We start from the raw sequence: 13282 nt of genomic DNA, 5'->3' as shown, positions 1-13282 counted from the left end.
TTCTTTTGTCATTTGAAATTTTCTATCTTTGTGTTGGTGTGTGTTTGAATTATCCCATATAAGCCCATTAAATATGAATGGTGACTTTTAGATTCATTTTAATTAATAAAATTTTAAATAGGCTCTCATCTATTATTTGTTTACCATCTTTGTGGATTCGACACCTATATTTCAAAAGTGAGGATTGAACTTTATTGTCAAGACAAATCCCAAATCACTTTCTTAGATTATAATAGCTTGTGTTTACCTTTAATAACAAACATATATATATATCAATTTATACAAACTCTTTGTATGTGAACTAGTTCTACCTTCATCATAAAAAAAAAAAAAGCACATCAATGCAACTTATTTAGATAAAATAAATAAGGTGATTGTTATATTTACTATCTCATGACTAATCATATACCTAAAAGCTCTGAAGATTAGTTAGGCTTTGCTAATTACTATAAAGTTTAGTGACGACTTGTTTTTCTATTTTTATCTATTTACATATAGATGACCTTTATACCACCACCACGACTATCACCATGTCCTACATTAATTTAGGAGTGTTTAGAAATATGGTAGTGATTGTTTTTCAAGTGCTTTACGCTCGAAAATATATCAAAATAATATTTTTTTATTTTAAAAAAATCATTTTTGATATCAACATATTAAAATAATATGAGAATACTAATGTTAGAGAATAATATAAATTATATTTTGGGATCTTACCTAATAACTTAAGTTATTGAGTCGAGATGGTTCTTTGACATGATATTAGAGCCTTGATGACTAAGTGGTCACAAGTTCGAATCTCACTATCTCTATTTATTTGATAAAAATTAAGCATAAGATAATGTGGATCTATGCAAGTTTTAATCTCAAATGACTTTCACTTGAAGGGGTGTATTAGAGAATAATATAAATTATATATTAAACCTTATCTAATTATTTAAATTATTAGATTAAGATAATTCTTTGACAAACAAAAAGATATTAATTTAAAAAAAAAATAATTAATTTTTTTAAATTGTAAAATTAAACATGTCTTGATATCTTGATAACTACCAAAACCCATCAATAATTGTATAGAGATTTGAACATCTTAAGAGTTTCAAAAGTAATTGAATGGGAGACCGTTCTAGTGCAATCCTCGAAAGTCATAATTAACATTGCTGATGGTGCTATCCAACACCTCAACATATTATTCATTACAACCTGATCGACCCAAAGGGGAGATGATCATTCACAAACTTTAATTTTTTAGATTTAATTGATGGGCGGGATAAGAATAGTGGTCCTCTGCATATTGGACTTGATAAAATCCTCAAACTCTGGAGTCACGCTTAGAGCAACTTGTGAAACTATTAGAGATAAAGCATTCCACACTGATTTCTTGATCACAAACTCTTCAACAGCGGGGCTGCCAAGAGAGAAAAAAAACATTAACAATAATTCAAACTCTACAAGAATCTTACTGGGATTGAATTATAAACATATATGAAAATACTGGGATTCAATATGAGGCTTTTAAAACCAATATATTAATTTAATTTTCCAATAGAAATTGTAATTACCTTGCACTAGGGAGAATGGAAACAAACTCCATTCTTTCACTGTCAGCAATCTGAGCAACCACGAAGAATCTCGGCACAACAAGTAATTGACCAGCCTGTATTTTGGTGTCCTGGACTCGCTTACCACCAATCCCCACAACCTGGACGCGGCCAGTGCCTCTAGCAACATAAAAAACTTGAAATGTATGTGCCGTCGGTGGTGTATTATGGCGAGTACATGGCATTAGCTTCCATTTTTTACCCGAGTTTTACTTCTAGTTGATCGGGGCATCATTTTTTATCGGTTTAGATTGATTAGTCATTTCTTTGTTGTTTTCTAAAACTTATACCAGCACAAGCTTTATGGCAGTTGAATCAGTTCGAGTTGTATAATTATAGTTATTATATTATTATTAATTTCAACATTTAATATAAATTAAAATTAAAGTAAAAAAATAATATTTAATTAATTTTTAAATATATAAATTTAATAATAATATATTTTATTAAAAGAATTGCAGCAAGCATTTTATAATTTTTATTTTTTTTTTATTTTCCAATCAAGTTTTTAATATGTATTCTATCATGAGTCAAACCAAATTTTAAAAATCAATATAATAACAATAACACCCCTATGTATATTATATTAAAACATTAAAAATAATCATTATCATACTACTTATTCTCTCTTATCATGCTCATCGTCTCTCCTCTCTCATGCTCTCCTTATCACATACAAATCTAAAAGGAAAACCAAACACAAATCCCTGGCTTAAGAAAAAATCAAACAATTTTTTTCGAGTGAGACTTGCTTATGAAGCGGGAGGTCCCCTTGATGCCAATGTTGTAGCTGTAAAGGCACATAATGATTGGTGTCGGCCTCCAACGAGATCTGATGTCATGGTGATTATGTATAGTGTCATTTCAATGGTGTTTTTCCCTCTTAAATCGATGATCAGATCAATTGAAAATCTAGTTCAGATGAAAAAATCTCTGCCACGAGTGCTTGGAACTTTGTTAGAAGCAAAGGAGTTATTATATGTTGGTATAAACTAGTGCTTGGATAATTGTTTTTAGATTAGTAAGGGTATTCAAGTGAATTTTAGTTTTGACATATCTCAATTAATTTTATAAATTTTAAAATTAATAATTATATAAATTTTTAATAGTTTTAAAACTTATAAAATTTATATTTATAATTTTAAAAAAATAAATTTAAAATCTAATCAATTAAATTTACTCGTATTTATACTAAAAAATAATTTTGTTTCACGGGTCGCAGTACTCAATAGACTATCTACAAGTACTAGACAAGCAAGCCTCTTCAGGTAGAAATTTGGACGTTGTTTGCTTCCTTCGCAGCGGTGGCGATGAGGGTACGTAGAAGCCATCTTCTCTTTAATTGCCCTCATTCAAAAGCTGTCTGGGGTCTTGTTCTGCAGCTGAGTGGAATTAATAGGAACATAGATTGATGGGATCATGAGTCCCAGCGGGCTAAAAACTTTCTGCGAAAGAGATTTTTCACGTTCAGGAACAATCAATTTTTCCAAATTTGCCAAATTTTAGACATGTTTAGCATGATGGGCTCTTTCTCTTGCCACAAATTTCTAACAGTTTTAGCACTTCCCCTGTGTGAAAAGAAGAGAAACAATGTCACGCCCAATGTGAAGACGTATGCTTTATCTACTTGATGGATTTTGCAAGGTAAAACGCTTGGATATGAAGATATGAAGAGAAATAATGTCACAACTGATGTGAATATATATACTGCTTTCATTGCTGGGTATCAAGGAATTAAAAATATAGATTGAGCCTATGAGATGTTGCATGAAATGAAGGAGAAGGGCACCTCACCATATCACATTGCCTATGCTACATTTAGTCATTTAGTGGGTGTGATAAAAATTGATTTTTAAATTATTTTTTATTTAAAAATATATTAAAATAATATATTTTTACTTTTTAGAATTTATTTTTAAGGTTAGTACATCAAAACAATCCAAAAACATAAAAAAATAATTTGAAAAACAAAATTAAAACTTTTGAAAAGCATGGTTGATTTTTGAATTTTTTGATGTACTATTATTTTAATATTTTTTATTTTTTTGTTTCTCATAAATAAATTTTAAAATATAAAAAATATTATTTTAACATATTTTCAAATAATAAAATAATTTTTTAAAAGAACTATCTCACATTCACAAAATTACTAGGCACTAATGTGGTTACATAAAATTAGAAGACGGGGGAGATATCTAGTCATTGTTATAACATTTTTGTGTGTAAGAAAACCTATTTTAGCTTCTATCTAACGGTTTATTTGATGGAAGAAAGGAAATGAACTTATTGATAGAATTATGGTGAAAAGGGAAAAACTTATTTTAATCATTATTTAAAATATAATAATATTAATTTTGTAAGTAAATAGAAAATTTTTTTATTGATTTTTTTAATCAACGCTCGATGATATAAAATGTTATACGCTTCAAAGTTTATGGTTATAATTTTCAAGTAAATTTGTTGCAAATTTTAAAAAAATGGTCAGACTAATTTTCTATTTTTTTTTTACATCTTTTATCTCCGATTTCGCCACTGTTTTCATATATTCCCTCCCATAACCCCTACCTTAAAATACGAAGACGGCGAAAGGAGGAAAAAAGGCAAAGAAAAATCCTAGGCCAGGCTCTATTTACGGCCGTATTGCTAACGGACCAGCTTTTTCCGCGCGGCGCAGCCATTATAGTTATATGCACTCACCCTTGTTTTCCAGTTTGGCGCCGCCATTATAGTTAGATGCACTCACCCTTGTTTTCCAGTTCACTCACTGTATCACAATTTCAAGTCTCTTTAGCCCGCCTTCTTCATTTAATCAGGGTAAGAGTAATTTTGACATGAAAAGTTGTTTAACCTCTTGTCCAATAGGCCATAAAACTTACTAGTGTAGTCTTTCTTGTTTTCATAGAGAAAGACAATGGAAGCAGAGTTGATGCACCATGATGATAAAGAAGCACTAGAAGAAGAAGATTGTGCTCTTTTTGATCTTGATGTGTGTTCTTCTTGATCTTGATGCTGTCTTTGCTCAAGTTGATATTACTCCAAAGACACCATATGTTCTTTCTGTACGTTCTAATTAATCACTTTCTTACAATATGCCAAGTTTTTGTTCGTGTCTTTTGACACTCAAGATTATATCTTTAACTTCTTTGGCATCCACGCCCTTCGATTTCTTTGATGGGCATTGTTAAAATTGAAATTTAGCTGGGGTTTGAATCTAAATATCCCTGCCATTGTTATAATTTTTGCTCATTGAATTTAGATTTTTTTTTGGTTTATTTAAGCTGAAACACAGTCTGTACCGTGGTTTACAATTTGGAAACTTTTCTATTAATTTCTACTTGTTGCATTTCATGCTTTATGATTTTTTTTTTCGTTCTTTTCGATTAATGAGGAGATGTTCTTATTTTGAGTTCACATGTTCATGCTATTGTTATCATTTTGATCATTGAATTCAAATTGTGTGCGCTTTTTCTAAAATAGGCTGAAATGTTGGTGTTTTGAATTGTAATTTTCTAGTTCGGATATTTTTCTTTGATTTTTTTGTTGGTGCAATTCATGTTTTATTACAATTATGTAATAAACAAGAAGGCGTTTTGCTTACTTGTCACCAACCCCTATTAAAAAATTTGGCTGATGGTGCTGCTTGAATGATTTGGTAAGGAAAAGCCTTGGCACAGTGCTTTGTTTTTAGCTGGAAATAGCTGGAAAGGATGATGATGGCTTCTAAACTCCTTTTTTGGCTCCGAAATATGTTGACTCAGTGTGCCTTTTCCCTGGAATCAATTGATCTCTGTTGATGTTATTTTTAATGTCAAAAACTTTCATTTTTGTCATAGTTAATCATTTGTTTGAATTCCAGGGTACTGGCACTCCGGATCCAATAATGATTATAGACGACAAAGTGAAGCTGGTATGGCTTGTGGTATCATGTATATATTTTGACGTAGCTAATTTTTGCCTTCATGTTGAGTTTGAAGGGCACTGCATGCCTGCATGTTCCAGGTATTTTCTCAGTTGCTTGACAAATCAAGAACAAATATAAATTTGGTTCTCTTTTTTTGGTTTCTCAGGTTGGCAAGTATGAAGATACAATTGGTACATGTTTTGTTTTCTCAGAAAATGGTGAGCTCATCTCTATTCGTCAGGTTTGGTTTAAGGATCTAGACTAAGAAGCTGCTTTCCTTGCATCAAATTTTGATACTGCATCTCTCTTCGGTGCATGAGCTAGGACTCGGGGTCACCAAGTCAGCTTTGGCTTTCTGATTTGTTTCTGGCAATTTGAATGATTCACCAAGATAATTGAATGATTCCTGTTTGTTACTGCAATATTATCACCAAAAACATGTCTTTTCAGAAGCTGCCCCTTCGGTTCAAGAAGAGACAGGACCATCTGAAGCGAACCTTTTCACCAAGATAAAATTGGACCATCTATATATAATAGATCCAAACCAAGCTCCAACTAAGGAAGTGAAGCCAATTGCACAACTTTAAAAGATCCTACAGTTTAGATTATTACTGATGTAAAGAAATTATATTAACCTAATAGCATAAATTATTAGATAATATTTTAAGATATGATTTATATTATTTTCTGTCATGTCCCTTCAAAACATTACCTTGTGCTTGATTTTTATCAAATAATTAGAGTTAGTGAAATTCAAACCCGTAACCACTTGGTAATCAAAACTTTGATACCATGTTAAAGAACTATCTCAATTCAATAACTTAAATTATTCGATAAGATTTTAAAGTATAATTTATATTATTCTATAACATTGGATGAGGATGTTGAAGATGTTGTAATGGCATCAGTAACCTGAAAATCTTGAATAGAGAAAGCCTGATAGAAGCTCGATGTTAATGATAGTAACCACTTGTTGGGAAAACTAGGAACAAATAACCAGGCACCAATCTATCTAGATCAATTCACAATTTACAAGTTCCAATTCTTTATGTAATCAAAATCAGAATCAAACAATTAACAAATATAAAGCAATAATCACACAAATTAACACCAAGATTTTTAAGTGGAAAACCCGTTTTGAAAAAAATCACGGGACTTTAGTCCATCTAAAAACTTCCACTATCAACAAATAAAGGGTTCACAACTGTTCTTTCTTAGATTCAACTAAGGCTTACAACATACATATCATGAAGAACAACTTATTCATGGAATATAACAAGATTAAAGAAGAAGTATTTGAGAAAAGCTCACAATCCTGCCAGCCTCATTTTCTGTCAAAACGATCAGCTTCCACACCACCAATCTTCAATCCAATCACTCAAAATAAAGAGTAACATGTTTAGAAGTTGCTATCAAAATCTCAGCTCGATCCAATCATAAACAAGTTAGAAGTCAAAGAAAGAATACAGTTAATTCAGTTGTCTCAACTACCTCTCTTTCTCCCATTTTTCTTTTCTCTCTTTTGTTCAATAATGCTACTACCCTCAACAATAGCAAAGACATTTTAAATCAAATAGGTAACCAGCTGCCTCTTTTCTTAATTAATGTGATGGTTCCACCATCATATAGTGCGGGACTACACACAACAAATCTCTCTCTTATGCACCATGTGAGGAATTCGTCATACTAACGATCAATATGTAAGCTTTAATTTAGAAGGCTCTACCAAGCCTACTTCCCTTTTGCAAAATTCAAGCTTCTCTCTCGATGGAGGTTTGGTTATCATATCTGACACATTGTTATTGGTATGGATCTTCTCAATAGCAAATGACTTCATCTCCATAGCATCTCAAATCCATCGATATCTAATCTCAATGTGCTTTAATCTAGAGTGAAAAGTAGGATGCTTACTGAGATGAATTGCACTTTGACTATCACAGTGCAACACGAAGGTCTCTTGAACTAAGCCAAGTTCATGTAAGAATTTCTTCATCTATAACAACTCTTTGCCCCCATTTAGTAAGAGCAATATATTCAGCCTCTATAATGGATAATGCAATATATTTTTGCAACCTTGATTGCCATGAGACTGCTCCTCTTACAAACTTTATCAAATATCTTGATGTGGACTTTCTATAATCAACATCACCAACCATATTTGCATATGTGTATCCATCTAACACAAGTTTATTATTACCAAAACATAAGCTGAAATTAGAATTACCTTTGAGATACTTGAGTATCTATTTCACTACTGACCAATGTTCTTTACTAGGATTGGAGAGGAATCGACTAACCACACCAACTACATGAGTTATATTCGGCCTTGTGCAAACTATGTCATACATCAAGTTACCAACCATGTATGCATAAAGAACCTTTTTCATCTCATTTTTTTCTTCATCACTTGAAGGCACTGCTTAGAACTTAGTTTAAAATGACTTGTAAATGGAGAACAAACAGGTTTGAAGTTGTTCTTATTGAATCTCTTAAATACCTTTTAAACATATTTCTTCTAAGATAGCCAAAGTTTCTCCTTTTTCCTGTCACGTGTGATTTTCATGCCAAGAATCTGTTTTTTCCAGTCCTAAGTCTTTCATTGTAAAAGACTTACTTAACTCTTCCTTTAGAATCTAAATCTTTTTAGCATCATGGCCAACAATCAATATATCATCCATATATAATAAAAGAATAATAAATTTTCCATCTAGAAACCTTTTCATAAATGTACAATGATCAGAAGTGGTCTTGTCATAACCATGATCTACCATGAAAGAATTAAACGTTTTGTACCATTATCTTGAAGTTTACTTTAACCAATATAGGATTTTTTTCAACTTGCAAACTAACTACTCTTTACCTTTTCCTTCAAACCTTTCAGGTTGTTCCATGTAGATCTCCTAATCTAAATCACCATGGAAAAAGGCAGTTTTTACATCAAGTTGTTCAACTTCAAGATTCAAACTAGCAGGTAAGCCAAACATAACTTGTATTAAAGATATTTTAATCACTGGTGAAAAAAAATTTCAAAATCAATACCTTTCTTCTGACTGAAACCTTTCAAAACTAATCTTGCCTTGTACCTTGGCTATAAGCAATGTTCATCAATTTTTAACCTGAACACCCATTTGTTTTTTAGTGTACTCATCCCTTTAAGAAGCTTCAGTAACTCAAAAGTATGGTTTCCAAGCAAGGATTTCATCTCTTCTTGCATTGCTTTCAACTACTCACTTTTCTTCTCATATGACATAGCTTCATCAAGGCATTCTGGCTCTCCCCTATCAGTAACCAGCCTATACTCATGAGGAGAATATTTGGTAGAAGGTTGGCAAGGTCTAGTTGACTTCTTATATATCCTATTTAGGAATAACATCAATATCATCATTAGTTGATTCAAGATCACTAACTAATGACTTAATAAAAAAAACCACTATTATCATCATTTTACAAATCTCCCCCATGATTAACAGGCATCAAAGATAATTGTGGAGTAGGTATTGGATTTAAATTAGATGGAATACAAGTGATAGACTCTATTTTCTCCTTCTATTCAAAGTCTTCAATGATTTGATCTTCAAAGAAGATAACATCTCTACTTCTTATAATTTTCTTCTCCTTTGGATCCCACAATCTATAGCCAAACTCATCATCTTCAGGGCCTATGAAAATACACTACTTTATTTTGTTGTCAAGCTTAAACCATTCATCTCAAGGAATATGTACAAATGTTCTGCATCCAAACACTCTCATGTGTGCATAAGAGACATCTTTTCCTTTTCAAACTCTATTTGGAATATCAAAATCAAGTGGAACTGATGGAGAAAGGTTGATCATAGCAATTGCAGTCTTTATTACCTTACCTCAAAAGGACTTGGATAGCTTTGCATGAGCGAGCATACACCTAATTCTTTCGAAAATAGTTATATTTATTCTCGCAGCCACTCTATTTTGCTATGGAGTCCTAAAAATTGTCTTCTCCAACTTGATACCATGTTCCCTGCAGTACTTCTTAAAAGGACCCTAGTATTCACCATCATTGTCAGCTTGAATACATTTCAACTTTGTACCAATTTCTCTTTCAACTCTGGCATGGAAATCCTTAAAAACATCAAGGACCTGATCTTTGGATTTCAAATAAGTGGCCTAAAATTTCCTAGAGTGATCATCAATAAAACTAATAAAGTACAATACACCTCTAAGAGACAATAAACTAATAAATTTCCTAGAGTGATCATCAATAAAACTAATAAACTAAATCAAGAACATGTGATCTTCTATGTGAAGGTGATCTTTAAAATGTAACTCTGTATTGTTTACCAACTAAACAATAAGTACAAGTGTTCAAGTTCATACCTTTTAATGGAAGGTAGTTCTTCTTGGCAAGGATACTAAGGCCTTTCTCACTTAAATGTCCAAGTTGTTTATGCTATAAATTAGTAGAGCAATCTTCAATTGCATTCACCTCCCCTTTGATCACCTTGACTTGTGACATGTAGAGACTCATCTTCTTCCCTTTAGCAACAATTAAGCAATTTCTAGAGAGCTTCCATTTTCCATCTCCAAAGTAATTACGATAGAATTCTTTATAAAGAGTACCTATAGAGATTAAGTGCAGCGCATTTTAGGCACATGCCTAAAATCTTTGAGTAGCAACTTGCATTCAATATTGGTTTCTAACAAAATGTCTCCAATGCCCACAACACTAGTAGTGTAGGATATGTAAAAATCACGTCGGGGTGTAACATGGTAAGAAGCTGCTAAATCTGCAACTCAGGTGGTATCCTGACATGCAAGATTAACATAATCATCATCACAAACAATGGCAACATCACCATCAAATACAACTGCAGTTGTACCATTCTCTTCATTCTTGTCTTCATCTTCACCCTTTTTATCTCTTTATACTTTCTACGATGTTTTTTAATACGCCCAGGCTTGTCACAATAATAACACTTAATTCCCTTCCTTCACTCAGATCTTCCTCCTAGCTTTCATTTTTCTTTTCTATTATTGGATTCTCTATCTTACTTGTTATGAGAGAACATGCTTTGACTTCTCCCTCAACTTTTTGTAACAAGTGCATGAGACTCAGAAGTGCTTGTCCCTATCCTTCTTTTCTCTTCATGAAGGATACAATCCTTCACTGTTTTCAAAGTGATTTTTCCATTCGAAATAGAATTGCCAAGTGACACCACCAAAATCTCTCAACTATTAGGCAATGAACTCAATAAGATTAATGATTGCATCTCATCGGTTAACTTAAGATTCATCAATGACAGCTGATTTAAGAACCCTTGAAATTTATTTATATACACTAAAGCATCTTCACCATCTCTATACTTCAAATTCACAAGGTTTCTAATTACAAAAACCTTGTTTTGTGCACTCTCCTTAGCAAAGGTTTCTTTCAACATCTTTCAAACTGTATGACGGACATGTTCTTAAGAAATATGATTAATGGACTTAGAAGATACTGATTTTCTAACATAAGTAGTCGTCTTTCTATTAATCTTATTTCATTTTGCCTCATCCATCTCATCAAGCTTTTTTCCTTTACACTCAAGCGGCAAAGCCAAATCATTGCAATATAAATGATCCTTCATCATTGTTTTCCATAGAAAATAATTAGAGGAAGTGAGCTTTATCATGTCTGAATCTTCCTTTTCCATTTTAACTGTATAAGAAATTCAATCTACACAACCAATGCTCTAATACCACTTTGTTGGGAAAGCTAGGAACAAATAACTGGACACCAATCTACCCAGATCAATTCACAAGTTCCAATTCTTTTCCCTCTTTATGCAATCAAAATTAGAATCAAACAAAAAAAAAAATAAAGCAACAATCACACAAATCAACACCAAGATTTTTACATAGAAAACCTGATGGGGGGAAAACCACGGGACAGTAGTCCACTTAAAAACTTCCACTATAAACAAATAATGGGTTCACAACTATTCTTTCTTAGATTTAACTAAGGGTTACAACATACATATCATCAAGAACAACTTATTCTTGGAATGCAACAAGATTAAAGAAGAAGTATTTGAGAAAAACTCATAATACTGATAGCCCTATTTTTTATCAAAACGGTCAGCTTTCACACCACCAATCTTCAATCCAACTGTTCAAAATGAAGAGTAACGTGTCTAGAAGCTACTGTCAAAATCTCAACTCAATCCAACAGTGAACGAGCTAGAAATCAAAGAAAGAAGACAATCAATTCAGTTGTCTCAAATACCTCTCTTTCTCCTATTTTTCTCTTCTCTCTTTTGTTCAATAATGCTATTGCCCTTGTTGTTACTCAATTTTGGACCCCACATGCTTGAGATGGTGTATACCCATTTTAAACCAAGTGTAGAAGTGTAGCTCATGTTTGCTAGAAAATTGACAAAAGCGGAGGAGAAAGAAATATATTTTTCAAACCTTATTTGAGCTATTTTTTTATCCTTCCCCTTTACTACCAAAATCATTAGGTTTTCTTAGGTTGATTAGGAGTCTTTATAATGCTAATTTTTTTTTTATCTAGTCTTTAAGGTTGAATAAAATCCCTTAGAATTTGCATTGAAAAAAAAAATGGTTCCGTTGCTGTCGCAGTTTGTTTTGTTCCAACTTATGCTCTAATTCTAACTCGGTTTCGTACGATATCTAACCATCCTAGGTATATCATGTCACTCATGACATGTTAAAAAATTGACCTACACCTTTATTAGGTCCTAGGGATCATTGTTCTTAGGGCAGATTCTCAATTGGATTTGGATACTTAGCATTATCAGATCAAGAACCTTTTTGACCAACTAGATTACTGCCAGATGTTGTTCTCTAAAATGATTTTATCTCACTTCGACTCCTTCATAAAAGTTGTAGTCCTAGACACGTAGATGATTTTAGGCTTTTGAATCACTTGATTTCGATATTAGAAGCTCAAGATATTCCTGTTTGAATATCTAACGTGAAGGTAGAGAATTTTGTCGCAAGAAAGATATTGACCCGAGTCTGCACTAAAAAATTTCTATTTTTGGCCTAGTTTTTTTTTTTTGTTCTTAGTTCATGTTCTCAGTCATATTAGGATTCTATTGATTTGTTCTTAGATCATACTCTCAGTCATATCAGGATTCTAGGTATTTTTCAATTTCTAAATTAGACCCGGAGATCCTTTTTTACCAACTAGATTATTGCCAGATTTTGTTTTCTAAAATAATTTTATCTCACTTCGACTCTTTCATCAAAGTTGTAGTTTTGGACTGGTAGATAAATTTAAGCTTTTGAATTGCTTGATTTTGATATCATAAACTTAAGATATTCCAGTTTGAATATCTAACATGAAGGTAGAGAATTCTGCCACGGAAAGGATCCTGACCCGAGATTTGCACTAAAAACTCTATTTCCGTCACAAATTTTATTGATTTGTTCTTAGATCATACTCTTAGTCATATCAGAATTCTCGGCATTTTTCAATTTCTAAATTAGACCCATAGATCCTTTTTGACCAACCATATTACTATCAGATTCTATTCTTTAAAATAATTTTATCTTACTTCGACTCCTTCATCAAAGTTGTAGTCCTAGACGTGTAGATAATTTTAGGCTCTTGAATTGCTTGATTTTGATGTCAGAAGCTCAAGATATTCCTGTTTGAATATCTAACATGAAGGTAGAGAACTCTATCATAAGAAAGATATTGACCCGAGTCTGCACTAAAAAAATTCTATTTTTGGCCTAGTTTTTGTGATTTTTGTTCTTAGTTCATGCTCTCAATCATATCATGATTCTCGGCATT

The 13282-nt window shown here is 32.2% G+C and overlaps 1 protein-coding gene across 4 annotated transcripts in view; it reads right to left on the bottom strand.

Moving 5' to 3' along the window:
* Positions 1-13282, bottom strand: part of LOC105138157 (glutelin type-A 3-like) — a 52614-nt gene that overhangs the window by 4399 nt on the left and 34933 nt on the right. For 2 of the 4 annotated variants that reach the window (XM_011044170.1, XM_011044171.1), the window contains one exon: positions 1157-1236. Coding sequence is in view for 2 of the 4 variants with exons in the window: in XM_011044173.1 (XP_011042475.1) it covers positions 1255-1408 (154 nt within the window). In the remaining 2 variants the exon portion in view is untranslated. Of the gene's footprint in view, positions 1-1156; positions 1409-13282 lie in introns of all 4 variants that reach the window. The other 2 variants (XM_011044172.1, XM_011044173.1) reach the window with 2 other exon arrangements.

This window comes from Populus euphratica, unplaced genomic scaffold (assembly GCF_000495115.2).
Source record: "Populus euphratica unplaced genomic scaffold, PopEup_1.0 scaffold153.1, whole genome shotgun sequence".
Taxonomy (NCBI): Eukaryota; Viridiplantae; Streptophyta; class Magnoliopsida; order Malpighiales; family Salicaceae; genus Populus; species Populus euphratica.
Note: the sequence above shows the minus strand (reverse complement) of the source record. Positions and strands in the feature narration are given on the sequence as shown.